Source organism: Parastagonospora nodorum (genome assembly GCF_000146915.1).
Source record: "Parastagonospora nodorum SN15 chromosome Unknown scaffold_42, whole genome shotgun sequence".
NCBI lineage: Eukaryota > Fungi > Ascomycota > Dothideomycetes > Pleosporales > Phaeosphaeriaceae > Parastagonospora > Parastagonospora nodorum.
The window spans coordinates 36,776-63,079 of NW_001884590.1; the positions used below are offsets into that span (position 1 = coordinate 36,776).

The 26,304-nt window shown below is 52.3% G+C and overlaps 16 protein-coding genes across 16 annotated transcripts; 4 read left to right on the forward strand and 12 right to left on the reverse strand.

Annotated features, from left to right (window-relative positions):
* Nucleotides 1-279: 279 nt before the first annotated feature.
* SNOG_15973 (hypothetical protein) lies at nt 280-1,794 on the reverse strand (the record flags this gene model as incomplete). The annotated part of the gene is made up of 1 exon (XM_001806053.1): nt 280-1,794. The coding sequence occupies one exon, from the start codon at nt 1,792-1,794 to the stop codon at nt 280-282; it is 1,515 nt and encodes a 504-aa protein (XP_001806105.1).
* Nucleotides 1,795-2,213: 419 nt separating this feature from the next.
* SNOG_15974 (hypothetical protein) lies at nt 2,214-2,781 on the forward strand (the record flags this gene model as incomplete). Its single annotated transcript, XM_001806054.1, has 2 exons — nt 2,214-2,285; nt 2,338-2,781. 2 exons carry the CDS (start codon nt 2,214-2,216, stop codon nt 2,779-2,781), a joined length of 516 nt encoding a protein of 171 aa, XP_001806106.1.
* Nucleotides 2,782-3,096: 315 nt separating this feature from the next.
* Nucleotides 3,097-3,348, reverse strand: SNOG_15975 (hypothetical protein; the record flags this gene model as incomplete). Its single annotated transcript, XM_001806055.1, has 1 exon — nt 3,097-3,348. One exon carries the CDS (start codon nt 3,346-3,348, stop codon nt 3,097-3,099), a length of 252 nt encoding a protein of 83 aa, XP_001806107.1.
* A 744-nt stretch (nt 3,349-4,092) lies between these two features.
* Nucleotides 4,093-4,618, reverse strand: SNOG_15976 (hypothetical protein; the record flags this gene model as incomplete). Its single annotated transcript, XM_001806056.1, has 1 exon — nt 4,093-4,618. Exon 1 carries the CDS (start codon nt 4,519-4,521, stop codon nt 4,093-4,095), a length of 429 nt encoding a protein of 142 aa, XP_001806108.1. The 5' UTR covers nt 4,522-4,618.
* A 728-nt stretch (nt 4,619-5,346) lies between these two features.
* SNOG_15977 (hypothetical protein) lies at nt 5,347-6,148 on the reverse strand (the record flags this gene model as incomplete). Its single annotated transcript, XM_001806057.1, has 2 exons — nt 5,347-5,581; nt 5,634-6,148. The coding sequence occupies 2 exons, from the start codon at nt 6,146-6,148 to the stop codon at nt 5,347-5,349; spliced, it is 750 nt and encodes a 249-aa protein (XP_001806109.1).
* A 465-nt stretch (nt 6,149-6,613) lies between these two features.
* SNOG_15978 (hypothetical protein) lies at nt 6,614-9,529 on the reverse strand (the record flags this gene model as incomplete). Its single annotated transcript, XM_001806058.1, has 5 exons — nt 6,614-6,679; nt 6,760-8,018; nt 8,106-8,889; nt 8,936-9,255; nt 9,304-9,529. The coding sequence occupies 5 exons, from the start codon at nt 9,527-9,529 to the stop codon at nt 6,614-6,616; spliced, it is 2,655 nt and encodes an 884-aa protein (XP_001806110.1).
* Nucleotides 9,530-10,052: 523 nt separating this feature from the next.
* Nucleotides 10,053-11,091, reverse strand: SNOG_15979 (hypothetical protein). Its single transcript, XM_001806059.1, has 2 exons — nt 10,691-11,091; nt 10,053-10,621 (listed from the first exon to the last, which is right to left on the reverse strand). Exons 1-2 carry the CDS (start codon nt 11,004-11,006, stop codon nt 10,185-10,187), a joined length of 753 nt encoding a protein of 250 aa, XP_001806111.1. The 5' UTR covers nt 11,007-11,091; the 3' UTR covers nt 10,053-10,184.
* A 403-nt stretch (nt 11,092-11,494) lies between these two features.
* SNOG_15980 (hypothetical protein) lies at nt 11,495-13,052 on the reverse strand (the record flags this gene model as incomplete). The annotated part of the gene is made up of 3 exons (XM_001806060.1): nt 11,495-11,710; nt 11,760-12,941; nt 13,008-13,052. The coding sequence occupies 3 exons, from the start codon at nt 13,050-13,052 to the stop codon at nt 11,555-11,557; spliced, it is 1,383 nt and encodes a 460-aa protein (XP_001806112.1). The 3' UTR covers nt 11,495-11,554.
* Nucleotides 13,053-13,355: 303 nt separating this feature from the next.
* Nucleotides 13,356-15,134, reverse strand: SNOG_15981 (hypothetical protein; the record flags this gene model as incomplete). The annotated part of the gene is made up of 3 exons (XM_001806061.1): nt 13,356-14,475; nt 14,525-15,057; nt 15,084-15,134. 3 exons carry the CDS (start codon nt 15,132-15,134, stop codon nt 13,548-13,550), a joined length of 1,512 nt encoding a protein of 503 aa, XP_001806113.1. The 3' UTR covers nt 13,356-13,547.
* Nucleotides 15,135-15,246: 112 nt separating this feature from the next.
* Nucleotides 15,247-15,923, reverse strand: SNOG_15982 (hypothetical protein; the record flags this gene model as incomplete). The annotated part of the gene is made up of 3 exons (XM_001806062.1): nt 15,247-15,539; nt 15,588-15,747; nt 15,855-15,923. The coding sequence occupies 3 exons, from the start codon at nt 15,921-15,923 to the stop codon at nt 15,247-15,249; spliced, it is 522 nt and encodes a 173-aa protein (XP_001806114.1).
* A 224-nt stretch (nt 15,924-16,147) lies between these two features.
* Nucleotides 16,148-17,206, forward strand: SNOG_15983 (hypothetical protein; the record flags this gene model as incomplete). Its single annotated transcript, XM_001806063.1, has 1 exon — nt 16,148-17,206. The coding sequence occupies one exon, from the start codon at nt 16,148-16,150 to the stop codon at nt 17,204-17,206; it is 1,059 nt and encodes a 352-aa protein (XP_001806115.1).
* An 11-nt stretch (nt 17,207-17,217) lies between these two features.
* Nucleotides 17,218-18,752, reverse strand: SNOG_15984 (hypothetical protein; the record flags this gene model as incomplete). Its single annotated transcript, XM_001806064.1, has 2 exons — nt 17,218-18,128; nt 18,182-18,752. 2 exons carry the CDS (start codon nt 18,750-18,752, stop codon nt 17,218-17,220), a joined length of 1,482 nt encoding a protein of 493 aa, XP_001806116.1.
* Nucleotides 18,753-19,488: 736 nt separating this feature from the next.
* SNOG_15986 (hypothetical protein) lies at nt 19,489-21,184 on the forward strand (the record flags this gene model as incomplete). The annotated part of the gene is made up of 6 exons (XM_001806065.1): nt 19,489-19,606; nt 19,720-19,836; nt 19,899-20,138; nt 20,285-20,594; nt 20,643-21,006; nt 21,056-21,184. 6 exons carry the CDS (start codon nt 19,489-19,491, stop codon nt 21,182-21,184), a joined length of 1,278 nt encoding a protein of 425 aa, XP_001806117.1.
* Nucleotides 21,185-21,441: 257 nt separating this feature from the next.
* Nucleotides 21,442-22,226, forward strand: SNOG_15987 (hypothetical protein; the record flags this gene model as incomplete). The annotated part of the gene is made up of 4 exons (XM_001806066.1): nt 21,442-21,456; nt 21,597-21,690; nt 21,746-21,845; nt 21,905-22,226. The coding sequence occupies 4 exons, from the start codon at nt 21,442-21,444 to the stop codon at nt 22,224-22,226; spliced, it is 531 nt and encodes a 176-aa protein (XP_001806118.1).
* Nucleotides 22,227-22,507: 281 nt separating this feature from the next.
* On the reverse strand, nt 22,508-23,512 carry SNOG_15988 (hypothetical protein; the record flags this gene model as incomplete). The annotated part of the gene is made up of 3 exons (XM_001806067.1): nt 22,508-22,537; nt 22,599-22,612; nt 22,675-23,512. 3 exons carry the CDS (start codon nt 23,510-23,512, stop codon nt 22,508-22,510), a joined length of 882 nt encoding a protein of 293 aa, XP_001806119.1.
* A 2,515-nt stretch (nt 23,513-26,027) lies between these two features.
* SNOG_15989 (hypothetical protein) lies at nt 26,028-26,276 on the reverse strand (the record flags this gene model as incomplete). The annotated part of the gene is made up of 1 exon (XM_001806068.1): nt 26,028-26,276. One exon carries the CDS (start codon nt 26,274-26,276, stop codon nt 26,028-26,030), a length of 249 nt encoding a protein of 82 aa, XP_001806120.1.
* Between the last annotated feature and the right edge of the window lie 28 nt (nt 26,277-26,304).

A 26,304-nucleotide genomic window follows, 5' to 3' on the forward strand; every position in this document is an offset into this window, starting at 1 on the left:
AGGGGAGACGGGGGGCTATGGTGATGAATGTGTAGAGATCGACGTTTGAAATTGTTTAATGCGATTAGGAATGAAGTGCTATGTTGTGGTTGAAGAATGGAAAGAGAGGATAAAGCGATTGTTGCAGTTTCGGGATCAAAGGCCACGACGCGCACAATGCGAGCGGTGAACGTGAATGTGAGAGAGGGTCAAACCGGATGGCACTGTCTCTTGCTTGTGATGTCTTTGCGTATGTTCTAAATGGATGATGCAGATGTAAATGCGACTACCTGTCCTCCTTCATCTTCTCCGCCCATGTTTAGCAATCAAACTTCTACTCTCTCCACACAACCAAATGTGCGGCCCATCCTCGCCCTCCTCCAGTCCATGCTCATTTAGAACCGTCTCGATCTGTCGCGCTCGACCACGATTGGCGCTCAACGTCGTGAGGCCCTCTGCCCAGCCGTACAGAAAGATGGCTCGATTCAGTGCGCCCAGCTCATCGGACAGTCTGGTCGCTACAGCAGGGAGACGGGATACGATGGCCTCAATGTCGGTTTTCACGACACGAAGTGGCAACTGAAACCCCTCGGGCGGAGTGTGATTCGATAGCTTTGCCCACTCGGCGACCAGCTCTTCTCCTGAGGTATTGACGTGCTCACCTTGCGCGAGGAGCAAATCCGCGCGTACTTTCTCAGCATCTGTTGCAAGCGTTTGCACAATGAGATTCATTTGGTCCACCGCCTCTTGTGTAGTCACCATTGGGTGCGATGAAATGGCTGGATACAAGTGCGTCGGCAACAGTTTTTCTTCTGCTTCTTCTTGGATCTGCGCGCGCACTTCGCCGGGGTACCAGTCTAGTATTGGGCACTCCTGATGCGAAATGTCGGATATCAGTGCGAGAAGAATGGTACAGTCGATGTTTAAAGTGTGCGACATGGCTCGCGAGCGATCGATGAGTAGTTGCTGCAACACCTCCTCCAACGGTGGCGCTGGTGGAATGTCATTCGCACATTGGACGCTTGCTCCCGTTGCGCGAATCTTATGCAATATGCTGTCGATCTCCTTTGTCTTGCCAGCAACAATGCGCGTGAGAACAAAGTGGACTTTGGGCGGCCGTCCGCGTATTGGATTTGCCTTGGCAGCCCTTGCAAGCTGGCGAGCATTTCTGACAATGTCGACCTCATCTTCGTCGTCTTCATCGTCATCTTCAAGAGCCGGTCGAGCATCTGGCATGTCTTCGTCGGAGTCGGAATCGTTCATCCACCCAAGTTTGGCCAGGTCAAACAGCAGCCGCTTTTCTGAAAGAGTAGAGACACGCAGCCACTCTCCGCCTTCGTCGGCAACAATATCAGCCAATGCATTTGTCCTGCCTTTGGATGCGCCGCCTTTTCCCTTGGTGGTATTCCGAGCCTTTTTATCCCAGTAGAAGTATTTTCGAAATGCCTGTAGACCCTGAGAACGTTTGGCCGCTCCCCACAGTGCTTCGTAGTAAAGCAGGTTGGAGGAGACTATGAAGTGCCGTGCCTTTTCCTCGTCCATGTTTTGACCAGCAATCTTTTTGAGAAAGGCGAGCTCATTCCTGAAGTCGGTTCGAAGATTGCGGTATTCGACGGGGTGCTGGGCCTTGGTGTGCTTTTGTTTGGCAATGACGGCTGTTACGTACGTCTCGACTTCTTCGTGCAGGTTTGTGCATCGATCAATGAGGTTTTGAATGGTGATTTCAAGGTTTACAGTGCTGTCTGCTACACTGGTTGCCTTAGTCTCCGTCCCCAGGTCCATCGCACTGAAGTCTCTGGTGACTGATTCCGTCATCTTAGTCGGAAAGGCGCAGGCGATTCTTAGAAAGACTCTGGAGCAGATACTATTGAGCAGTCATGTATTGTCTTCAGAGACAAGATTGTGTTTTACACTGTGCGACTATTGCTCGAAAGTTCTATGCTTAGGGTGAGTCAGGATCAGTAGCTAGTGAAAAGGGCGGCAGGTTGTCTCTTGTACACAGTCTGTCCGAATCCGATCACATGCAGTTTGACACGTCTTCCAGGCCAAACATGTAGCTTAACATGCATCCCATCACTGTATCCTGGACAATTGGTGACGTCGCGTGAGGTGGTCTAAAAAAGTTGCCTGGGGTCGGCCCGACAATTCCCCGCCGCTGAACCCCGCCAAAAGTTGCCCAGTCCAGACATTCACCCGCGACGACCCCAAAACACCAATTCACTCTTCACCTCACAATGCCATACTTCAAAACTAGCGCGGAATGGTACGAGCAGTCGTCACTACTGCTCAAAGCCCGGCCGACCACGGTACGTCCCCCGCACGCCCGCGCACGCGACTCCATTCTGACCCACTCTCCAGACACGCATAACCTCGAAATACACCGTCCTCAAGCCGTCCGCATCCAAGATTGAAAAGCGAAGAAGTTACGCGGCGAAACAACCGGCGAAATCGGAAGAGAGTGCGCGGGCATCGTCACCACAGCCACAGGCGCAGAAGCCCGAAGACCCCACGAGCACGTTCACGCTCAAGACATATGATCCGGAGTCGGGCACGTGTTTGCAGTATGAAACCAATAAGGCCGCCGAGGTTGGAAGGTTAATAGGGAACCTTGGAAGGCTGGGGAGAGAGATGGCGGCACTGCCAGAAATACCGGAAGATTTGAGCGCACAGGCGGGAAGCGGGGAGGGTGTGTCAACGCCAAAGGTTGATGAGAGTGGAGATGTGAAGATGGGTGGAGTACCAGCGGATCCGAAGGCAGGTGCGGGCGCAGGAGGCAAAAAGAAGAAGAAGGGAAAGAAATGAGACTCGAGCTATGGAAGCGACAAGACGATAATCCGAAACGACCTTCCCTGGCCGAGGGATGCAGTGAGTTGTATCAGAGGTTGTTTAAGGGCGTTATATGAGCGCCCACGAGGAACTCGATCCCAAGAGCGGTCTAATTGCACAAAGATGTGACGCATGACGATATCTAAGCATAGTACGTTGACATACGTTCATATTCGACGAAGCTAGCAATGAAAGATACCCAAGCCCAATGCTCTCCAGCTTGTATAATTCAAGTATGTCCTACTAGCAGTGTCTCCCTGAATCACACTGAGTTGTCAATCATGTACTCCCCTACTTCAGGCGGTTCTTCTCCACCGTCTCCACCACCCGCTTCTCCTTCTCCTTCTCCGTCATCCCCACAAGGACCCACTCCACCTCATCCTGCCCCTCCTGCGCAATCTGCTTGGTCTTATCGCCGTCCATGACTTCCCACGACTCACCGGAGCCCGACTCGCCGGTTTCGATATTAGCCATGCTGGCGCGGTTGAGGAAGTCCTCGATCTGGGACATGTCGTTCGAGACGGAGGGATTGGGCTGAGGCATGGTTGTTGACGGGGTGGTGATGGTTTTTGGTCGCTGGTTGATTCGAGTAGACGGTTGGGTTGTGAAAGTCGAGGGTGCTCGTGAGTATGCGAGGATGATGTGGAGGGCGAATACCGTGTGGGTATCTTGTATCCCAAGGGCGCGAATTATCGAGGCTACTCGACTGACGTTATCTGCCTGGCCTGTCCAAAGTGAATTGGATACATTCACGACGAGCCGTGAATCTGTCACGCCTCACGTTGAGGCTTCGAGTGAAATGGTCAAGATGACACGCTCGAATACTTATACTTCACGAGCGCTTGTGTTCGTCCACTTGGATCAAAGCTTGCCTCTCCTCATAGGCTTTCTCGACGCAATGTGTACTGGGGATGGAGAGAAAGCTGTCCAGTTCCTCGTTGCTAGTCGCTCTGGTAAGGCGTCAGTTACTTCGTCAGGTGGGACCATTGAGATTCACTACGCTGTCTGTGAGCAGCTAAACCTTCGATGAAAAGAATGTATTCATTAACGCTACAAAACAACTGTCGTTCGGCGCGAGCCATTTGATATCTACTTGGGTATCGTGTTTCCTCCACATTAGTGTAATCGTATGTCGAATGAAATAGCGCCCTATGTAAGATGACGCCTGCGTCACTGGGTGTGCCGGGTGGTAGGAAAACGGCGCGACCGGACCTTGTGTTATACCGGATATGTCGAGATTGAGGCATTGATCATGGAGTCCTCGATGATTTATGCCGAATTCCTCGCTCATCCACCCCTAACCTCCGTATGACTCCATCCCCGCTCACTTGTGTGCGCGTCCTCGGGCCTTCTCACCCCCGGCACCATTCTCAGACTCGAACGTTGCACTTCTCGCGTAACCATGATGCTCTTCAAGCTCGAATCCTCTCTGGTGCTGCTGTGACTTGAGCCTATGCGGGGCGAGATACTGTCTTTGGGAAGCATTTCCAGACAGCGCTTCCTTTCGTAGCGGCGCAGGATAATGGCGATGAGTGGCACCATGATGAGGATTAAGACGACGGCGGCTACGATGCCGATTATGGCGGAGGGCGACCAGCCGTCAGAGGAGGAGGATGTGTGTAGGTCGGTGGCGGGAGGGGCCTGGGGAATTGAAGTTGTGGAGTCCCGGATGGCGAGCATGATGTTTTTGAACTGGGGTGCAGAGATTGGTGCCATTGCTGCTCTTGTATTCGTGTATACGTCGCAAACAAAAAATCTTCTCGAGGGTATTTACGCGTACGCAAGGGAGTAAACCAACGTGCGACAGAAGAGAAAAAGCAGTAAAGACAGTGAGCCTCTGATAACAAGGCGGTACGAATGAGAAAGTTTGGTATACTAGCAAGAAAGCGCGAACATGAGGGGTTCATTCAATATTATGAAGACACCACCACTACTTTACCTTTTCGCCTCCATTAGGCCAGGGTGGGTGGTCGATCGTCCTACCCTTTTATGCAGACGGCCATGTCGCACAGGAATTGGTTCATGCCAGAGTAGCGTGGCGTTTAAGCTCGGCCAATCAGATTGCGTAGAGCCAATGCTGTCGAGATTCGCGTGCTCAGCCGGCCGCCACGAGGCTTTCTAGAATGCTTAGAGCAGCGAATGGGAGCGGAGGATTGGCGAGGCTCAGGAACGGGTGTGAACTGCTTTGTGCGATGGCGGTGGTGAGGGGTATGGTTGGATCGGCCTTGCCCGGACCAAGAGTCTCAAGAGGGAGGGGACACGTTCGAGTGCAGCTGTTATTCGTCGTGTAACTGACCGCTTCTTCGAACGTTCATCTATACACGGCTGTTCTGCCCTGAGATGCAGTCACGAGTGTGGTGGGTGTTTTCGAAATGGAGCTGAGAGAACCAGGCGCGCCGTTACTAGCCGATTGAGCTAGTGTGAGGATGATGCGACCAACCTACCGGTATTTCCGCCACCGCCAAAGCCGGATGTCCAGAACGCAAGTCCTCAAAGAAACCTCTAAAAGCCATCAAGTGCTACAAGCACTCCTCACTCTCTTCACTGCTCTCCATCTCGCATCTCCCCCACCATCCCATCATCGCGACCACCCTCCTCTCCAAGCCCAAACCTCTCCAAAATCTCCTCCACGCCCTCCACCTCCCTCTGCTCTCCCCAATCCTCAACCACCACCTGCACCTCACCCCACCCATCCTCATCCACCCCCAACTCCACATTAGTATAATACCTGCGCACATCCTCCATCCAAACTTGCTCCTCTCCCTCCGTCATTCCACTGTACACCCTCCACCCATCGACTCGTGCAATTATGCGGCCAGCTCAAATACGCAGAAAACTCAATTCTTACCTTTTCCTCTTCCGTCTGCGCGGCTTGCATCTCCGCCACCAGTAGGTCGTGGAGCGCGAGCGCGCCTGCGCCTTTGTAGTGCACGTGGCACAGCATTTCGCTGATGTGCGTCGGCGTGCTGAAGCCGGGGGTCGTGTGGTAGGGCAGGTAGACGATGGGCCAGGTGGAGGGCTGGTAGATGTTGTAGAGGGGGTTGGTGAAGAGGGTGATGGGGGTGGGCGAGGGGGAGCGCGACCGCGGCAAGGTTGTCGAGGGGTGTTGCATCTCTTCTGAGGTGGTGTCGAGGGAGTCCTTCTGAGTGTGGCGAATGGGTGTAGACGCGTTGCTGGGCTCGAATGGGTCGACGGATGGGATCGTGCTGAAGGCTGGCGATAGGTCGAAGTTCCAGGGACTGACGAGTTGCTCGTAGTTGAGGAGGTGCTCGTGTGTGGGAGCGTTGGGATATTCCTGCGGCGAGTCCACGCGCGGCGGCGTCTGGAAGCCAAAGTTGCCCATGCCGAGTCAGATTCGAAGGTCTTGCGCAATTTTTGCAAAGATGGTAGGAGTTGGTGGTTTGCAGATAGAGAGGGCATTGATCGCAAACAGGCAGACTTCGCAAGCGTAGAGCAAACGCTCTACACCGTCTGTATTGTGCTCATTCACATTCACTGTTAGTTCGAGTTCTCCTCAAGTTTGCATCACGTGCAGGTGAAAGCTCACCATTGCCCTATCGATACTCGCGTTTTGCAGTCTCGAAAAATCGGTTGTTATCCTCCGAATCGTCGCCCGTGTGATTCACCCAGCATCGTGTGTGAAGAAGGAAGGTAGTGGAAAGACCCCAGTTTGTAGGTAGTGAAGACAACAGTATTGAATACGGTTGCCTCAAGTATTGTAACCTTTGCGCAAGATTAGCGATGAAATACTCACTCATACAGATTATCAGTAACAATAATATCATCATTCATATCAACAGTCCCATCTCTATCTCAAACAGCCAACAGTGCCGCCGCCACACCCGCGACCACCGCGCCCATCCCAGCCCTCGCCCTACTACCAGCACCAGGAAACTCCGGCCCAGCATTGAACGTATGTTTCCACTCCTTTGCCAGACTCACCGGCCCCCGCACACTCATCTCCGTGCCCAAAACCGTGATGTTCTTAATACTCACGCCTGCATCATACCCAAACTCCCCGCTCATGCTGAACGCCCCGTTGTCGTATGTGAATACAATGTTAGATGTAGACGTCTGGTTGATGCTATCCCCGTCATCTAGGTACAGCGTTCCACTAGCCTGGTTGGTCGCATTCGGCGCAATCCACAGCACGAAATCCTGCTTCCGTAGCTCCGTAGTAGTGTTTGCGGATTCCGCACGCAGAGGCAGGACAGCGCCTCCACAGATGTGCAGAGGGATAGAGTCGAAATCAACGTTGGTAAGGTTGATGTATGACGCGTTCCCTTGGACTTTGTCTCCGGTCCAGAAATCGTAAAAGGTCGCGTTGGGCAGGTATATGCTTACGCTCGTGCTGTTTTCCTCGAGCACGGGCGACACGAGGATGTCGTCGCCGAAAAAGAATTGGTGATCGATGGCGAAGGTGGTTTTATCCGTCGGGTAGTGGTAGAACAGCGGGTTGAGCACGGGGAGGCCGGTGGTGGATTGGCGGTGGAACGCGGTGTAGAGGTAATCCAGCAGGCGGTAGCGTACTGGGATGATCTTTCGTGCGGCCGCGGTGGTCTTGGGCCAGCGGTAGTATTCCTGCGAGATGGATGTGTCGCCAGCGTGGTTGCGCATGAAGGGGTAGAACGCTCCGAGTGTGGTCCAGCGGGCGCAGAGGGTCTCGGTGGTGTTGCCTGCGAAGCCGCAAATGTCAGGGCCGACCATGGGGATTTGGAATATGCTGGCGAAGTTGAGGACGCCGGCGATGCTGAAGCGGTATTGCTCCCATGTGCTGACGTTGTCGCCGAGCCACTTGCCTACATATTTGCCCAGACCGACGAAGGTCGAGCGTGTGATGATGAGAGGACGACGGGTTGGGCGGCGCTTGACCATGCTGTTGCGCGAGGCAATCGACATCATGCTGCCCCAGAAGTTATGGGTGTCATAGTGATATGTGCCGTCATGGTTTTGAATATCGGTATCCATGGTCTTATTGCTGATAGAGCCTGCGGCATTGTTGATTTGGTAGCCCGGGTTGATGAGATCGCGTCCAGGCAGACCAGCATGTTGAGCAAGATCTGCAGAGTTGTTACTCGCCTGACGCGCGCCAAAACGCTTGATGGGAGTAGGGCTTATGTCGCGAGAGTCGAGGGAGCGTCGAGTGCTATTGGAGCCTGGCTGAAATCCAGCAGGAAAGCCAGGGATCTGGCGGCCATCTGCGTTCTGCCTGACTGCGGGAGGTTTTGGTGGAGCTGTAGTCTCGGCCGCGTACGCTACAATACGTCAGAAAGCTCGGGTAGGGAGTATGATAAACTTACCATCAGGATCGCTACAAGGATACGGGCAAAAGTTGGCCGGCTCGTTCATGTCGTTCCAAAGCCCATCAATATCGACACCTGTCTCGGGACTGAAGAACTCTTCAAACTTGTCGTCCCAGTACTTTTGAGTATTTGGGTGGAACCAATCCGGAAAGACAGTCGGACCAGGCCAAACAGACCCTTCGTAGAATGATCCATTCGCGCGCTTCTGCCAAACCTCCAATTCTGCACCATCTTTGTACACATCATTGTCGCCTCGCCACACAGCCGAGTTGACCATGACAATGTAATGCTGCTGATGCTGATGCAGATACTCCACCAGACCCCTGACAAGCTCAATCGGATACCTCTCCGGATCCAGCGTGAACAACCGCCGGAGCTCCATATAATCAATATCCGTCCACATAGTCTCGAGCGGAATCTCCGCCTTGCTGTAATTCGCAACCACTTCAGCGACTTCCCAGACATCACGGTATCCGTATTTGCACTGGTGAGACCCAAAGCCCCAGTATGGCATCATGGCTGGGAGACCTGAGAGTGCGGAGTACTGCACCGCGACGTCCTTGGGCGTGGGGCCGGAGAGGAAGTAGAGGTCTACGATGCCGCCGAGCGTGTTGTATTCGAGATACGTGCCGGCTGAATCGTTGATTTTGACGTCCATGCCTTCAGATGTGGCGAGCAAGACGGCGTGGGTGCCATTTTCGCCGCGGTGGTCGATGTAGACTGGGTGTGCTCCGTACAAGTTGCTCCCAGGTGGCGTTCCATAGGCATCACGGTTCCAGAACTGTTTTGACTTTAGTCATTATCTCGGGGTGGTGAGAAGTACATACCGTGCGAGTGTAATTAGTCGTATTAAGCTGGAACGGATCCGTGTGCTCACCAATGCCGTACAAACTCGGCTTCTCCGGCAAGCTCGTCCTTAGCCTCAAATACTGATCTTCAAAAACTAGACTTGCCGCCGACGTATTGAACAGCGTCTCCTTATTCTCCTTGCGAGAAACAGCAAACGTGAACGGATTGTTTGTCCAGGAAAACTCTAGATCAGAGCTGTCGGGGCTGACACTTGCGCTAGCTGGTCGCGGCCAGACGGATTCTTGGATTTGGAAGACTTGCTCTGCGCGATCGGAGATTTTGACGTGCAGGCGATGTTCTGTCTCTCATTAGTACTGTGCTAAAAAGTCGACTTTGAGAGACGTACCAGTCTGATATTCAACGAGTAATTTCAAATCCACCAAGTCCTTGCCATAAACATCACACGCCGCGCCCGCGAGCTTCAAGTCCGCCGTGACAGTCGCCCCATCATCCTTGACATTGCTCGCAGCGTAGCCCGGACAAGCATCTAGCGACTTCGACTGGCGCGCCTCGAGCGAGTGGGCCGAGGCAGCAAGCGCGGACCCAAACAGAACCAATCCCTTGCTCAACATGATGGACGATTGCGGTGCTTCATTGTGTCTTGAGGAGCAAAGCCATATTTATACTCACAGTGGTCTAAGCTAGCATCGTTCTTTTGCACCATTCACGGACCGACATCAGTCTCCGTTTACCTGGATGCCATGTTTCCCCACCAACGCCATCGTGGTAGTGGTAAGGTGCGGGGCTGGAATTGATCCACGGAACGCGAGGCGTGCAAAAACTGGGGAAAATGCGGAGAAGTGTAGACCTTGTTTTGGCAACAACATGTCGTGCGGCGCACAGCGTTGTTGGTGATTCGTTGCCTGCCGGGCCGTGGTTGGTGGTCATTGGCTCGACGTCGGACCGCGGATGCATGAGGCGTGACATTGACGGGAAGGTGCTTGGCGGGAGGAACGGTGACATGTTTGTCGAAGTAGTTTTTGTGTAAGTGTGAGTACATTTACGGCTTGGAAGGTGACATGCTAGAAGGGAGCGTTGGTTGGATGTCTCTGATGCAGGGCTTGATTGATTGATGTCAAATCAACTACGGTCATTGGATACTGTTTTGGCGTTCACGACTCTACAGTCCGACAAACATTGGGCGATTCGACCGACTTGGGGGACACTGAACCTTGTGTTCCAGTTCAAGTGCTTCCGCCATGCCATCTCATCTCCATCTTCCCCTTCCTACAAACTCCTCCTAGCCTCCCTCATCAATCGCGCCCTCTGCTTCAACATGTGCGTAAACAGGACATAAATCCCGGGCACATACACTGCCAAGATCGCATACAGCACATATCCATACACCTCGTTGATTCTACTCGCCGGCTCAATCGCCTTGTACACCAACCAGCACTCGCTCGCCACGCCCAGCGGATACAGCACCAGAAACGTGTTGTAGCGCAGCCACGTCCACAGCTTGGGCACGCCGACGCCAGACAGGTTGAAGACGAAATAACTGTAGCGGATGACTTCGGTGATGCTCCAGGCGAGGAGCATGGTGGTGTATGCGGGGCTGGGGCGGGAGGTGGAGGGGAAGGCGTAGGGCGAGGCGATGACGTGGACGAGGAGGAAGCGGGAGGAGACCTGCATGAGCGTGGTGAGGAGGGGAGCGCGGACGATGCCTGTATCACGTTGATCAGTATATGTTCATATATCTTTTTGAAATGGAACGGGGAGGGAAGGGGACGTACCGAACAAACTATGTAAAACCTCCAAACCAGCCAGACTCTGCACCATGCGTGTATACACTTCTAATTCATCATACACTTTCCCGCTTGCCAACCCCTTCTGGACGGCACCTAGTGGTCCTTCGCCGGCTTTATTCCACCCACCTGTTCCGGCCTTGCTGATTTCTTGACTTCCAACGGTGATGGTTTTGTACAGCACGCCGGCCCAGAGTGCGGCGCTGAGGGCGTTGTATGCGAGGAGATATGTGTTTTTCGCCGCAGATGGGGGAGGAGTGGGTTTTTGGCTGCGAGATGCAGCCGCATTAGAGGGCTTGGCCATGACTGCGATTGTTTGGCCTTGATGAGGGTTGGAGGCTTGTGTGGGAGCTGAGGATTTTCTGCGAGGGAAGCTGGAGCCGCGGTACCTGAGCGGAATCCCTTTCGGTTTAGCGTGGCATGCGAAATGATATCATTCCGAGTCGATTCCGCAGTGATAAGCAGATAAGTCGATTTAAACAATGATTGACTTGTGAGTGTGAGTTCGTGTCAGGCTTGTTAATACGAAGCAATCGAGTTCGTGTAAATGTTCATGATGTATTCATCCATATCCTAAATATACAAGTCCAGACCTCTTGCGCTCAAGAAGTCGAAGGAAGCAATTGCTGCTTGCTGTCCACCATCTCGGTCATGTCTCTACTCCTCGCGCAGAGAAACTCGGCCGGAGCTCGTAAAACGCCTCGCAGAATAACACCATGATATGCAAATGCCAACAGCACAGGAACCCCAGCGCCGAAACAAGTAAAGCAGCCCCAGATCCATGCAACGTAAACCAACTGGGAACGGGGTATCTTCGCACTAAGCTTCCGTATCCATGCGCCCCAAATGTGTTTACAAGAAGATTTGAAACATGGCTTTGGTATTTGTAACCTTTTTGCCGCAGTCTTCCACCACACACTCTTTGAACGGCTTTGTTCTTGGAGGTCTTTCTTTGCCCTTGTTGCTCTTCTTGGCCGATCGGTTCGCTGTGCATTCGCCGCAGTAGACCTGGTGTGATTGTTAGTGCCATGTAATTACCCCAAGAAAGAATACGCACGTGACCGCAAGTCTTGACGATCCAGACTTGTCGCTTGACTTCGTCGTCGCCTACACACAGCTCCTCTTCACAGTTGGGGCAGATCAGAGGACCTTCTTCCTCTGGACTCCTCGTGAAGCCCTCGGGTGCTTTGGCTGGTGGTTCATACGTTTGCGGTGCAGGTGGTGCTCGCGCAGGCTCATGGCCCAGGTCAAAGGCAACCATGTCGAAGTCGAGCAGCGGCGCTGCGAATCCCAAATGGATATGTCCTCGGGCGCGCGGCGCTCCCCGCGGTGGGACGACGGGGCCTTGGCGAAAGTTGGCAGCTGTGCGGTTGACTTGAGCGCCGAATCGTTCGACCTGTGCCCGCAAATGCACAAAGCGGCCGTTCATGTCGCCGATTAGATTCAATGCCCTGTGCACATCATCGTTCCGGCGGCGTTGTCGTTCTTCTTGCGGCAGTGGATTTTCGCGTACAAACTCGACCTCGTCTCCTTCCGAATTACTGCGATGGGCTGGGTGGGGTGGGTCAATGGCTCGAGACGATATGAACTGTATGTCTGGCGAGCCGGGCTCTGCGGGCGGGGGTGTATCTATCCTCCACTCTTCGTCGCCGTTGTCCAGGTCGATGATGATGTCCATACCCCGTGGAAGCCGTCGCGGACCGCTGTTGTTTCGAAGTAGTTGGGCGTGTGTCTCTTGGTCGTTTTCCTGCGTTCGTCTGCTGTTGCCGTCTTGACTAGCACCATAACCCGAATCATCAGCCGTCAGGTCAATGACACCTCCGGCCGATGTGTGTTCGCTGTGCATGTTGCCATCGTCGTCGTTTCCGGCACTTAGGTCGACGGTAGCCCTCGTGTGCGCTCTTGCTGCAGCTCCCGCTGGGCGGCGAAAGTCGAAGCCATCACCCGCAAACCGCCTCGGCGCCGAAGACGCCATGCTCTCGACCCGCGGAAGGTGCAGACCCGACGTGCTCGAATGTGCGGCGCCCACAGAGGCTGGCCTTTCGGGTCGTTGTTGCGACGTCTGTCGGCGGTAGTGGAAGCGAAAAGGGTTGTCGTCGTTGCTGTCATGCGCCTGCTCGCTGCTCACGTAGAAGGGCGACTCCCGGTGCACGCCTGAGTCGCGGGTGGAGTCGTGCGTGTGCGTGTTGTAAAAGGAAGAGGCCGAGCCTTCGCCTTCTTCGATTTGGGCATGTGAGCGCTTAAAGGTGCTTCATCAGCCTGTATTCACTCTCACTGGGGGTGCCGCACCGTATTGGGCACTCACCTTATTTCTTTGCGTATATCCAAGACGCCGCAGGCTATCCTCCATACCGATGCTACCAAAGAGACGCCGTGTATGTTGGATTCTCGTGCGTGGCGGCCAGCGCGGTGGTGAGCGGTCGAGCTGAAGTGTCGTGGTTGCGAGTTGGTGTTCAAAAGTGGCGGAAGCTTGGTGGAGCGCTTCCCAGGAATCGAGCCGCGTCAATGACAATGACAATGGCAATGACTAGATGACAAACGCTATTCACTTCTTCTTGTGTCCACTCACTTGGCCACTGCTTACAAGTAATCTAGTTTTGCTTTTTGGTCGTACGCTGTATCACGTCGTGCAGGCAAACGTGATGTCGAGGCGGCAATTGTTGCACCCTGGTCATATTGTACAGTTATACTACGGATACTAATATGCGCCCTCCGCAACCCTTTTGAATCAATGTGCCAGATATCCCGAGTTTAAACGCCACATGCTCTTGTGAAGCCCCTTCAAGCCCCGCTCCCGCGATCCCTGAAGATCCCGGCGCAACTGCTCCTTAATCTGAGTGACGGGCTATGAGGCACTCAGACTTGCGAGGCCTCCTTCTGGCGTCAGGGCCACAATGTTCTGTGCACTTGCTCCCCAGGCAACGTCCTTGGCGGGTACGGCCTTGCGCAGAGGCTCTGACCAGCTCTTTGACGCCTTCGTGTATTGGTGCACCGAGACGCTACCCGCGCCTGCTGCTGCGAGGTACTGGCCAGTGTAGTCCCACTTGGCGCTCGAAACCGCGCTGCCGGCATCGAGGACCTTGACAACATTTTGCTTGCGAATGTCCCAGACAGAGACGCTGCTCGACCCCTTGGTCACCACGGAGAACCAGGTGCCGTTTTCGTTGAAAGACAGAGCCTGCACAGGGCCGCCGGTCTCGAGCTCCACCATGAGGTTGCCGTTCTTGACGTCGTAGATGCGGATCTTGCCATCTGAGCTGCCGACGAAGAAGAGCAGGCCGTCGACGTGGAAGGAGCAGCAAGAAATGTCGGCTTCGGTATAGACTTGGGCGACAGTCTTGAAGGTGGCGAGGTCGTAGTAGGCGAATCGCTTGTCCGTACTTCCAGACGCAAGAATGGCTCCGCTGGGGTGGAGGGAAATGGACGTGACGGGTCCCGCGTGCGAGCCGACTTGGGCAATCTCGTTGCCATTCTCGAAGATCTTGACGTGGCCTGCAGCAGTTCCCACTACGGCGCGCTGTGCCCACCATGCTGTCGCCGTGACCGCGCTTCCTGCCTCGAGAGTCTGCACCAGCTTTTGCTGCGACACAGAATATACTCCAGCCACACCGTCTTGTCCGCCAAAGAGTGCCAGATCGCCTGACTCGCCGAGGGCAACTTCGCTGCTGCCGGGGTAAACGGGTTCGCTTGTGGATGCCGTGTCAAACGTAGAGAGCTCTTCGCCCGTGACCCAGCCAGCGGGCACAGGACGCTTTCGGCGTGTCGCAAATAGCCTGGGGATGGTTAGTCTTGCGAAACAATGCAGGGTGAAAGAGCACATACTGTGCTTGCGTCTCATCCACCTTGGCAATCAACTCCTCTGGCAGAGCCTGGCCGTCGACTTGCATGGCATCGCCATTGCTTGCGCCGCCTCCGCTAATGGTGACGTTTGATAGCGCCTCTCTTGCTTCGTCTCGTTCACGCGACACGCGCGCAATCACCCGTGTGGCGGCATCGTTCTGGTACAGGGCCGTGCTGAGCTCTTGTCGCGTTTGCGCCAGTTGCTGCTTGAGCGTGTGTGTCTCGAGAACAATCGCGTCCCACTCGTTTTGGAAGGCGCTGAGCAGCGCGGGAATCGATGTGAGGTTTGGCGCGCGTGGGGTGACGACTTGTGGTGACTTGAGCTCGATCAGGTCCTCTACCGCCAGATCTTCGCCCGTGACGGGATCCGTGTGGTTCTCCGCAATGTGTGCCTCGATTAGGCGCTTCTCAAAGACGTTGCCGCTTTTGCGCGAGGCAACGGGCTCGCGGGGAGCTTCTCCAGAAATGGCGCAAAGCATCTTGGTGTGGTGGGTGGAATTGGTGGAGAGAGATGCCTGTAGCTTGCGCTTCAGTTCCTCACTTTTTTAGAGGAAAGCGCGACTGCACTAGCGCCGTTGATGTCTTGGCGCATTGCCTTCCTCAACACATCGACTTGAGACTGTCTTCTTACACATACTCTATTTCATGGGGTGACTAGACTTTTCATGATGCGTTGCTGAAATGGTCTCATATGCATGTCTTGCTCACTCCTTTCCGCCCTCCAACGGCCCCTTTTGCCAATTCCTCTCGCCAACGTCAAGCGCAACTAGAAACCTGCTGACACAATTGTACGCAGCGACAGTTGCCGTAATCTCGACAACTTCTTGCTCGCTGTGATGGTTTTTGAGCTTGGCAAATACTTCGTCCGGAACAGTAACGTTCAGAGTCATGGCATCTGTATATGTCAAGACTGCTGCCAAAGCCTCGGACTGAATTCCATCATTGACCTTGTGAGGCGCAGACTCCAGCACAGCAGAGACATGGGCATCCGTGATACCTTTCAAGAGGTTAGTATTGATACGCTAGGTCAAAGGCAGTGTTTTACCCTCTCCACTCTTCAAGATAGGCGAATGACTCTCCCATTCATACCACGCCTTGTTCAACACGGCAACACGACAAATGGCTGTTTCCCGGACCGAAGTTGACAAGCTCGTCTTGGTGCGAATCGCCCCGAGAAAGGAGTTCCTGTCATCGTAAGACTCGGCCTGCAGCTGGAAAAAAAGTCGAGTTACCATCCGTCCGCAACCGGTGGGGCATGTAAAAGCGTCTTGTCGAGTGCTATGAGCCCTTTCTCCCCTCGTCTGGCCCGTACTCGCTGCTCCACGGCTTGATCTTCGGGGCTGGTGAAGTTGGGCGGATCTGGGACATATGGGAGACGCATGATGAGATTTAAGACTTCAGTATTGTATAAGATTTGAACCTGGAGGTGACTAAATTGCGATGGATTCAGTGACTTTATGACTCCGAAGTCGTACACCATCACCTCGGAAGGAAGGCCGATGGCATTACAAGGGTCACTAGCGTGGTTCGCTTGGTGCGGTAGACTAGCACATCCTTTCTTTTCTTGCATCAGCGCGACACCACCTAGTTCAATCAAGAATTACAATGGCGCCTCCACGACCAAGGTGGGAAGCCAACAAGAAGCAGGCTCCGGCAAAAGCTCAGAAGCAGCAGAAGCAGAAGGTCCAGCACGAGGCCCCACCTCCAGAACCATCGATCCCGCTTGAGCTGCAGCAACTTTTACTCAACATCTTCAGAGATTCCTTTGCGGAGCGTTTTGCGGCCGACATTAAGCCGCTCCTGCAAGAAGTCAAAGGCCACTTGTACAATCGCGACTTTGCGACGGCATTTGGGAAAAATGAATACCTTGAGGCATATGCCGCACGCTGGAGCGCAAGCCGAGCCCTGGGTTACGCAGACTTGTTCCTGGATTTGAAATCACAGCTATGGCCCGAGAGTGCGGAAGAAGATGCCAAGAGCCGGAAAATCGTATCTTTAGGTGGAGGTGCAGGTGCAGAGCTCGTGGCTTTGGCTGGTGTGCAGAAGATGTTGAGTCAGGACGGACAAGACCAAGTGCCACCGACAATGAATGTGGAAGCCATTGATATTGCAGACTGGACGGTGGTTATGGAATTGCTTGCAAAAAATGTCACCACTGCACCAACACTATCAAAATATGCCTCGGCTGCCCTGCAAGCTGCAAATGCTCCTCTCATCAATCCGGATTCATTCAACGTCTCCTTTCGCCAACTCGACATTCTCAACGCCGCTACCGACGTGCTTTCAGACATGGTAAAGGACGCTACTCTGGTCACACTTCTCTTCACCTTGAACGAACTCTACTCGACGTCGTTGTCGTTGACGCAAAAGTTTCTGCTCAACCTGACATCGGCTCTGCCTTCGGGTGCACGTTTGCTAGTGGTGGATAGTCCTGGTAGCTATTCGACAATCACGCTCAATGGAGCGGAAAAGAAGTACCCGATGCAATGGCTATTGGACCATACGCTTCTCCAAACGGGTGAAAAGGACAAGAATAAAGAGGAAGCAACGTGGGAAAAGATTCACGAGGATGAGAGTCGATGGTTCAGGCTTGCTCCGACTTTGCGGTACCCGATTGAATTGGAGAATATGCGAATGCAGCTACACTTGTACCGCAAGCTGTAAGGTCATTGCTGCTACTCCGTCGACTGCGCCCGACGTCGCAGACCGGCTCCAAAATACCAGAGCGACGCAGATAGAGGCAGACACAATGCCAGCTCGGCCAGTCCCATGGCGCTATTGCCCCATCCGTACCCCATTTTCTCATACATGATTGGAGTGAAGAGTGGGAACAAAAATGCTGCCAGGCTCCGCAAGACTTGCTGGGCTGCTAGGGCACTGCTCGTATGTTCCGGGTATGCGTCCATGATGTACGCTGACGTTGGAATGCCTCTGATCTGAGCGCCAAAGCATGCAATGACTATTCCGATGTCGACTACAACCCAATGCACGTGGAATTGAGCCGACCAACCGTATAACAACAAGCCGATTGGGGCGATGAAGAGACCGGGAATGGTAAGCGGAATACGGTGCTCCGGCTCTGGGTCGGCTTCGGGGTGTCGAGCCTTGATGCGGCGATAGTACCTGTCCAGAATTGGAGCGCCGAGTTGAGAGCCAGCAATTTCGCCAAAGGCAACCGCCAGGTAGTGCAAGCCACTGAGCTCGACGGACAACTTGTATTGCTTGACCCACAAGTCAGCAAAGCTTGCAAGCACAATGTATAAGATGCCATAATCGAACGCCGACATGAGGGCGTTAATTTGGATGATCGGGTGGAATAAGAGTAGTCGTAGAGGACGTGTGAGAGCCTGAGATAGGACGGAAGCAACCGATCTGCTAGCCATCGCGCGTTCGTGCTCGGTGTAGTAACGAGCATCTCCAGTATCCTTGCGCAACTTCGCAGCGCGGCGAGCGAGTATAGTCGGCGCAAAAGTCTCGTGAAATGCGGAGAACGACACCAAAATCATTACGGCCTGGAAAATGGATGTGGACCAAAACATCCATCTCCACGTCGTCCGGAACGCCATGAATCCGCCAATAATCGGACCTGCACATTTGTCAGCACCGTATCTCTCAGGACGTCACGCGAGCACAACGTACCAACAGCAGCCCCGAGCAGTGGAATCAGCAGATACATCCCCAAACTCCTCCCTCTCTGCTCCTTCCTCCACACATCCCCCAACACCCCGCCCGCGAGCGCATAAACTCCACCCGCGCCAAATCCCGCTAAAAACCTCGCTGCAATCAACACCTCTTTGGTCTTTGCGAATCCACACACCACATTCCACACGAGGAACCACACGTTGCTTGCATGCAGTACTTTCGAGCGGCCGTAGACTTCGCTCAACGGGCCAATCACCAAGGGCCCGAAGGCGGTGGCTAAGAGGTAGATGGACAGCGCCATGACGGACTCGGTGGGGCTCATGGAGAGTTCTCGCGCGATTGTGGTTAAAGCGGGCGCCATGATGGTACTGACCATGATGCGGTTGAAGGACGTGGCGGAGAGGACATCAGTGACGGACCATTTGCGGCCGCGGGGCCAGTCGAGAGGATTGTCGATGTCGAAGTGCGCATCGAAAGTGACGAGATAGGGATCATCGGGCTTGATGATGGGAAGGTTGGCGAGCTCGACATCTGCAATGGGCGTGATGGCATCTTGTGTGGTAGTCATCTTGTAGTCGAAATATCAAGTGTCTTATCAGATCAAAGCGGCCAAGCAACGAGTTTTATGCGTCCTCGGCAATACGTTGAGCTTATCAGATTAAGCATCAGGCCTGAATGTCTAGCTGCTTCGAGTGCGTTTCTAACTACTTCGAGGGTTGCAGCCTAAAGGCTGCCTTGAAGGATTGCGCTATGTCCGAGTGTGGGTCCAGTATGTCGGTGTTATCAGATCCGATGCTAGTCCGAAGGCCGAATGCCGAGCGGTCCCTGGACCACGTTGACTTCGACTATGAGACTAGCTACATGACTGCATACAATTTAGGCACGATGCGATCTAAATTGTTTTAGATCATAATTTTCGTTCCCTCGGTCGTTGTCACGCGCCTATATTAGAGATATAACTGAGCCGCATTATTTATCTCTGGTAGCTTATACACGCTCACGTAGCTGACTCACGGCGTCTTTGCTAATGAAGGCTCTGAACAAAGGCAAATGTGTATGAGGTAATTCAGCGGCGAGATGAATATGAGCAAGTCTTGGTTGCCAGCTTCATTTTAAAGACCAGAAAACACATTCCAGGACACAAGTGAACTTAACGTAGCATGTAAACATGATATTTCCTACATTGAATTTGCGACGAAGGACATCTGTTTAGAGCATGCTTGTGCGGTCCTTCGAGCGTCAACCGTCAAGTCTGAGTCTAGGCCTACGATACGTCTTTTTGTACGAGGATACCAGCGCACGTGATGCGCGGTGAACATGTTGTGGTATTGGACGCATCGACCATTGTTGATACGTTCTCTCTGGCCGCATTCTTCGCGCTTTTGTTCGTGACTGCGCAGAACGGTGAATGTGAATGTGAACGTGTGTCGACTTCACCTTTCTGGACGACTGATACTCATGCAATCTTCAGCCTTGATTCGCAGCAAATACATACACAAGGATGAACTTATCTAAGCCATTATCGTCGCTGACAGCAGTCGAAGCGCCTCGCGTCTTCGACGCAGATCTTATAAATGTGCAGCAATATGCGCGTTCAATATTGCGGCGTATCGAGGAGCGGGAGTACGTTGTCAAGGAGTGGGAGTATATTGGTAAGTCTCTGTAAGGATAATAAGCTCTAAATTGAAAGGTTACTGACGAGAATCAGATCCAGAACTCGTCCTCCACCAGGCCAAGATTCTTGATAAGGTTCCCAAGGAACAGCGAGGACCTTTGCACGGTGTTGCAGTTGGTATCAAAGATGTTATCTACACTAAAGGTGATGACACATCTAGTCCCTTGCAGATCCTGGTGCTCAATCGTTCAGATGTGCCAACGCAGTACGGCTCTTCGATATATTGTGGATACCAACCCAATTTAGACTCTTCAGCGGTCGCTATTTTGAGGGCTGCTGGTGCGCTCATCATTGTTCAGTCAATTACCACTTCTAATATTCTTCTCGGTTGACCACCATTCTAGGTGAGACGAGCACCACAGAATTCGGTGTTCCAAACTCGGGACCTGCAACAACCAATCCTCATGACCCCAATCGAACACCAGTCGGCTCATCTGCTGGCTCAGCCGCTGCTGTAACAGATATGCAAGTTCCCTTCAGCATCGGAGTGCAGTCTGGAGGCAGCATCATTCGCCCAGCATCGTATATTGGCATCTTTGCAAGGAAGCCATCACACAACAATATTTCCACGGCTGGTCAGGCCCGATCTTCAAATAAATTCGACACCACCGGCTCCTTTGCGCGCAGCATTCAAGATCTGGAGCTGCTTGCAGCTGTATTCGATATCGACGATGATGAATCGCCTAATGAGGTTGCGCTTGAAGACATGTCAGTTGCGAAGATAAAGACGCCTATGTGAGATCAAACTGGACCTGGGACGAAAACCGTCATGGAAAAGGCTAGGGTGGTTTTTGGAAAGAATGGTGTTAAGGTTGAAGAGGTGTCATTACCTTCCCCTATCGATGATGCAAGAGTGCTGGCGCATTTACACACGGCCATCATGAGCGGTGAAGCCCAAGTGGCACTGCTCAGCGAGTATCGGATGCACAAGCACAAGCTTACGCCAGATATTTGCGGCATTGTGGAGGACGCAAATGGTATCACACAAAAAGAGCGGCTGAATGCCACGGATCTGCTCAGTAGCATGCGACCTGGTTTAGATGAACTGGCAAAGAAGTACTTGGTTATTGTAGCTCCGAGTACGGTCGATGAAGCTCCACTTGGGCTTGGTGACATAGGAAGTCCGGTGTTCAATACGTTGTGGACGGTGAGTCCTACGCATACAATCCCTAGCGCATTGTGCTAATGCGCTGTAGGGTTCACATGTACCCGTCATCAACATTCCCGCTTGTTTCGGTGCGAATGGATTGCCCGTCGGCATCTCGCTTGTGGCAGCCCGGAATCATGACCAGCATTTGTTGAAGATGGCCCAGGGTATTGAGTAGCATACTCATAGCGCAGATTAGATAGAAGGCCAATTTCCATTGTATGCGAGTAGCGACTATTTTGAATCACGATAGACGTCGATAAGTGCAAGTGCATCTGGTATTGGTTCATAGATAGTATGGCAAGATCGACCGCACCCCTGCACTAGCGCAACCCTAATCTGAACATCATTTCTTAGACCTATGACAATTGACCGAGTAGATGCACAAAGGAATACTTATTGGTCCAATATTGCGCCAGAAGCGAATGTGGATCCATGTGGGACGAAAATGTAGGATCAGATTGTCTACGCTAGGTTGCCCGGCACGACTTACCCGATCAAGACAAATATCACGGAGTGGAGAAGAAGGGGTACAAGCAACCAAATGCATCAATAGACCTAAAATAATCGTAAGTGAGAGTTAGTAAAAGAGCACGAGAACATTCGCAAGTTCTTTAAATGTTCTGTGGTCCCTTGTGATAACTTCGCCAACCACTTGCACTCTCACTCCATCATTCTTCAAAAGTAAGTCGATGTACCGACATTCACTAACTCGCAACTAATTCTTACTGTCTTTAAGTGTCTCAAAAATACGTCCCTCTTACCGTCATCAAAGGCGCAGGCCAAGAATTCATCCCAATCCCCGAGGGCGAGAGCGCAATCGTCGCAGACTTCCACTCGTAAGCTCTTCACGGGTCCTCCCACAGCTCTTCAAATTACATACAGCTAACTTCCAAAGCATCCGCACAAATACCAAGGACTCACCAAGCTACCTGACTTCGGGCTTTTACCGCATCCAGCCCGGACCCACCCGCAACATTCCGACGTACGACTACGAGGAGACCAAGTACGTGCTCAACGGCCAAATCGACGTCTTGGACGAGGCTACAGGCGTGACGCATCACCTTGTTGCTGGCGACTTTGCGTTCTTTTATGTTGGGTCTAAGGCACAGTTTTCAAGCAAGTCGGGCGGAACGGCTTTCTTTGCGGTGACGAGGCCGATTATCACCCAACATCCTGGGCTAAAGGGACGCGAGGAGGTTGTCAAGTCAAAGTTGTAGAATGTGGGAATAAAAATTGCAGTTCCATTCCTACGGCCGGTCTTGCCCATGACAACTAGATGAATTATGTACAACGTTTAAGGGCAACCTTTTATACATGCGGCGTCCGTTTTCATAATATGTTCTGAATTCATGTTTACATCAATTAGGCTTTTCGCGAGTCGGCGCATGCGCCGTTTTAACAAAACTTCTGAAGTCAAGTGCAAGGTGCTCAATAACTTTGCCTAGGGTCTATGGGCGAATCATAACCAAGTTACGGTGAGTATCATGGTGATGCAAGTCTACGTTCGCAATTTCTTTTTGGCACAGGCCTATAGCGTAGATCAGATATCAGATGTGCGATGCTAAATACTATGACAGATGTGAGCTTACCAGATATACCGCAGCTAATCAATAGCAATTAAATATCAAAACTGCATTGAAACATTGGCAACTCGTCTCCGCGTACCATCGCGTTCACGGGGCTCAACACTGACCCTCAATATGCCTTGATTCGGCCCAATGTGAAACGTGTCAAGTGCCTTGTAGATCAGCATTATGCTTCGCATCTGCGCACTGGGACTCGGAAACGCCGGTACAACAGTCCTCTTTCCATCCGTGCTTGTAACTCTGAGCTTTTTGCTCCATAGCAATCGTTGGGCAGAGAGTTCAAAATAATGATACGTTGTTTTGCAGCGCCAGTCACACCACTCTCCGCATCCGATTTCGCCAGAGGTACACGGTCCACTGTCTTGGAGATAGATCAAGCTTGGTGCCGTGAGTTTGACGCGCTCAGTCCCCCTTCTAAATCGAGGTGTTGAAAATGGTATTCCGCTGTCGCAGAGCTCAAAGTTCGTCGCGCAGTCTGTGAAGTAGAAGTAGAAGTTCTTCCGAAACGATGCAAGGTCTTGCCGTTCTAGGATGTCTTGAAATGCAGCATCGAATTCTTCCACCATTTTGGTGCGTTCGTCCTTGCGGGAAGTCGTGATGTATATCCATGATCCTTCGTCTGGGATATAGTACGCTCCTTCCGAAGTACCGTCATAATTGAGGACGAGGTGATGGAGATGGTTCCTTGTGGTCAAGAGTCTCGTATTGAATTCGAGTGGAGATTCGTGGCGTAGTCCGCAAGTAGCAAAAGCTGGATGCGGGCGTATTGGGGATGGGACAGCTTTATACTGCGCAAGCATCATCTTTGGTGCTGGAGTAGCAGTGTCGTCCCGTGTGCGAATGGTTGTGCAAGCAGACATCGAAACGAGCCAGCCAAGGACTAAAAAATGCAAACATTGCAGGCGGACGAAAGCCATTGCTGAAGAGAGTGAGGAGAGCGAAAATTGAAAGGTCGTAGTACTTCTATTCTCGACCGAACATGCCACCCGAATCTCGTATTCGCTACATGACTCAACGTTAGTCAGCTGGGCATGCTGTTTAAAACGTGGCTTCACGGAAAATTAGGCTAACTTCAGCTGCTCGGCTCATGTCCCAAGTTCCAAATTCAAAGGAACTATGCTTCGCTAGGTAGAGGAGTAGTATGCTTTTTCGAACAAAGGAGGCTGCAAGGTTTTAAAGGAAACGAAGATACTCGATTGAGTTAGCGGCAAGCGCCACGTCTCCTCCACCACAGCCGTATTCCATTGGACACGAGCTTGTCTAACCTGCCAACCGACCATACAAGCACAAGTGCCTCAAAAGCGGGTGAAGCTTCTACCCACCTCTTCATGTATATCCTGCCAATGCCAATTCTCTAATTCACATTTGAATGCACGCCATCGTCCTCTCTTGGAGCTATTGTTGGATATGCACCTCCTCATGCCTCGTGAGTTAGGAGTTGACCCGCAGTCGGTGGGACAAGTAGTGTATTTCAGCATGTAGATTCCTCGCGATCCCTGTCGGTGAGGTCTAAGACCTGGAGGAGAAAACTTTCTCACATATTAGCTGCTTACTTCATCATCCCATCATGTGCTCAAACACTACACCACGCTATAAGCATCATCCACAGAAACGGAGGCTCCCGAACGTCGTGAAGTAGATCGTTGTCGATGTCACGACAGCTCAGCTTTGGGGAATGGTGGATATATGCTCTGACAAGTTCTTCTTCAGGCCTCTCAACGTATACATAAAGAACAAAACCAAACTTTTCTGGGTCATATTCTGAGGAGCGGAAGTCAGAATGCCCAGGGCACTCCAAGATGTGTTATTCATCAACCTTGCTCTATTCCGTGCAATAAAAACGGTCGGAATACGCGCTGATCGATATTCCGGAAAGGTAGTCGTGTGTGTAATTGAGCATGGTTAGGCTCAAGCCGCAGCTGTCAGTTGAGAGGGCAATGAAAGTTGCGTGCATTTTGTCCAAATGTTGAAGCCGCTGAGCGGAGATGTTGCTGTACTAACAAGTACCAGCAGTCTCGTGTTCGTTGTTACAGATAATGATGGGACGCATTCCTTGCCGGGGACCGTGGTACATGTGTTGATTTCGGCCTCTCCAATCCAAACCAAAAGACGTTTTGTGTGTGTGTATACCATCAGTGAGCCTGGGTCGCTCAATGATGCTTGATTGGTTTTGTCGAAGACATCATCATGACTCTGAAACGTGCTTTCCCAATAGCGAGAGAGCGGTATCGACTATTGTTTCTCCAGCCTCGCCATGTATTGCTTATGTGTGCAGTCAATAGATAGCCATGGTGGCGCTTTTGCTCGGATGCAGCCATTCAACCATGTCCGTCTGGCTACATAGTAAATTCTGAATCGTACCCCTTTTTCCAGCTTGGTACAAATACTGGTGCCAGAGTGGTCCAACTGACTGGTTCGGACGCGGTCGCTGCATTAGCAGTTGGTTTACCCCAATTGGTGTCATGGTGCCATGGTCCCATATATGTGAAAGACTTCACAGCTTGTGTTGATCTCGAAGAGCCATATCTAACACTACACAGTTCGTGCAGTTTGTGCGATTGATTCCCAGGGGTCGCTCGCGTCTCATCTTCAACAACGCTGATTGCATCCCAAAACTTGCATAATTCGCAATTACCTGATGTCTCCCTGCGTGATCGCAGCGGGAATCTCAAGTCCTGGTCGAATCGAGGGAAGCATAGCGCAAGACATCGAATTCGAAGATGCTGACAATGACCGCATAATGGAAGTTGGCATGAGAACTCTTCGGAGTCGCATTCGTTGCTAGGTTCATGGAACAGACTGTACTTGGCTGGATATGTAACTCTTTTGTCTCATCGTTGGAGTCGTGACAGGTAAAATTTTGTGCGACACAGAGATCGCAAGCATTTTCATGTTTGGACGCAGAAATTTGTTCAGACAGGTTCTGTCAAACACGTATTAAACTCGTGCCTAGGAGATCACATGTTAGCAAGTGTGTTTGAATCTGCATTTGCGTCGGGCTCGGAAATTTCAGTAGTGGTAAGCACGGTTGAAGAATCAGCGCGTGAGCTCAGCGGGGGTCAAGTGAGTAACGACCAGTGAGCCATCTTCGCATTAATGTAGACGCTGAAGCGAATAGGAAAAAACCTGGTTGTCAAGTGTATAAAGGTCAAATTGAAAATCAGATCAAAGGCGCATTTTCGGCAAAGAAAACCAAGAATTGTGAGCAGCAAATGTTCTTTCCGTGCAAACAACTATAGCTAACTCAAGCCAGTATCGTCAATCCTTGTCTATCACAACACCAACCCAGTTTTCTCCAATCCCTCCAGCCATTTCCTCCAATCCCTCTGATCATCCGCATAGTGTTGGACTACTGCAGATCCTGAAACCCGTCAGTCACTGATTCAAAGCCGGCTCAATCAAAAACATACCTTTCCAAGCTCCATTCAGCGCTTAAAGGCAGTAAGGCGCGCCATTAGCAATGACACACTTCTGTCCGCCACCGCACTTGGCAGCCAGCATCCAGATGCCAAACTGGCAAACCTCGGGGTTGTTGTTACCGCATCGGTAGGTGGCGTCACGGCATGCGCGGCGCTCGAGGATGGCGCGCTCGACCTCGGCGGTGGCATCAGCGACGGGGGAGGGTGCGGCGAGAGCAGCAACGCTGTAGATAGCGGCAAGGAAGATGGTGGAGAACTGCATGTTGATGGTTGGGTTGGTTGGGCTTTGG

What these genes read in the sequence shown, in the direction of transcription:
- SNOG_15979 (XM_001806059.1), bottom strand. Translation starts at nt 11,006, where the DNA reads ATGGCCAAGCCCTCTAATGCGGCTGCATCTCGCAGCCAAAAACCCACT. An exon ending in GGTTTTACATAGTTTGTTCG is followed by an intron (nt 10,622 to 10,690) that starts GTACGTCCCCTT and finishes AACGTGATACAG; the next exon opens with GCATCGTCCGCGCTCCCCTC.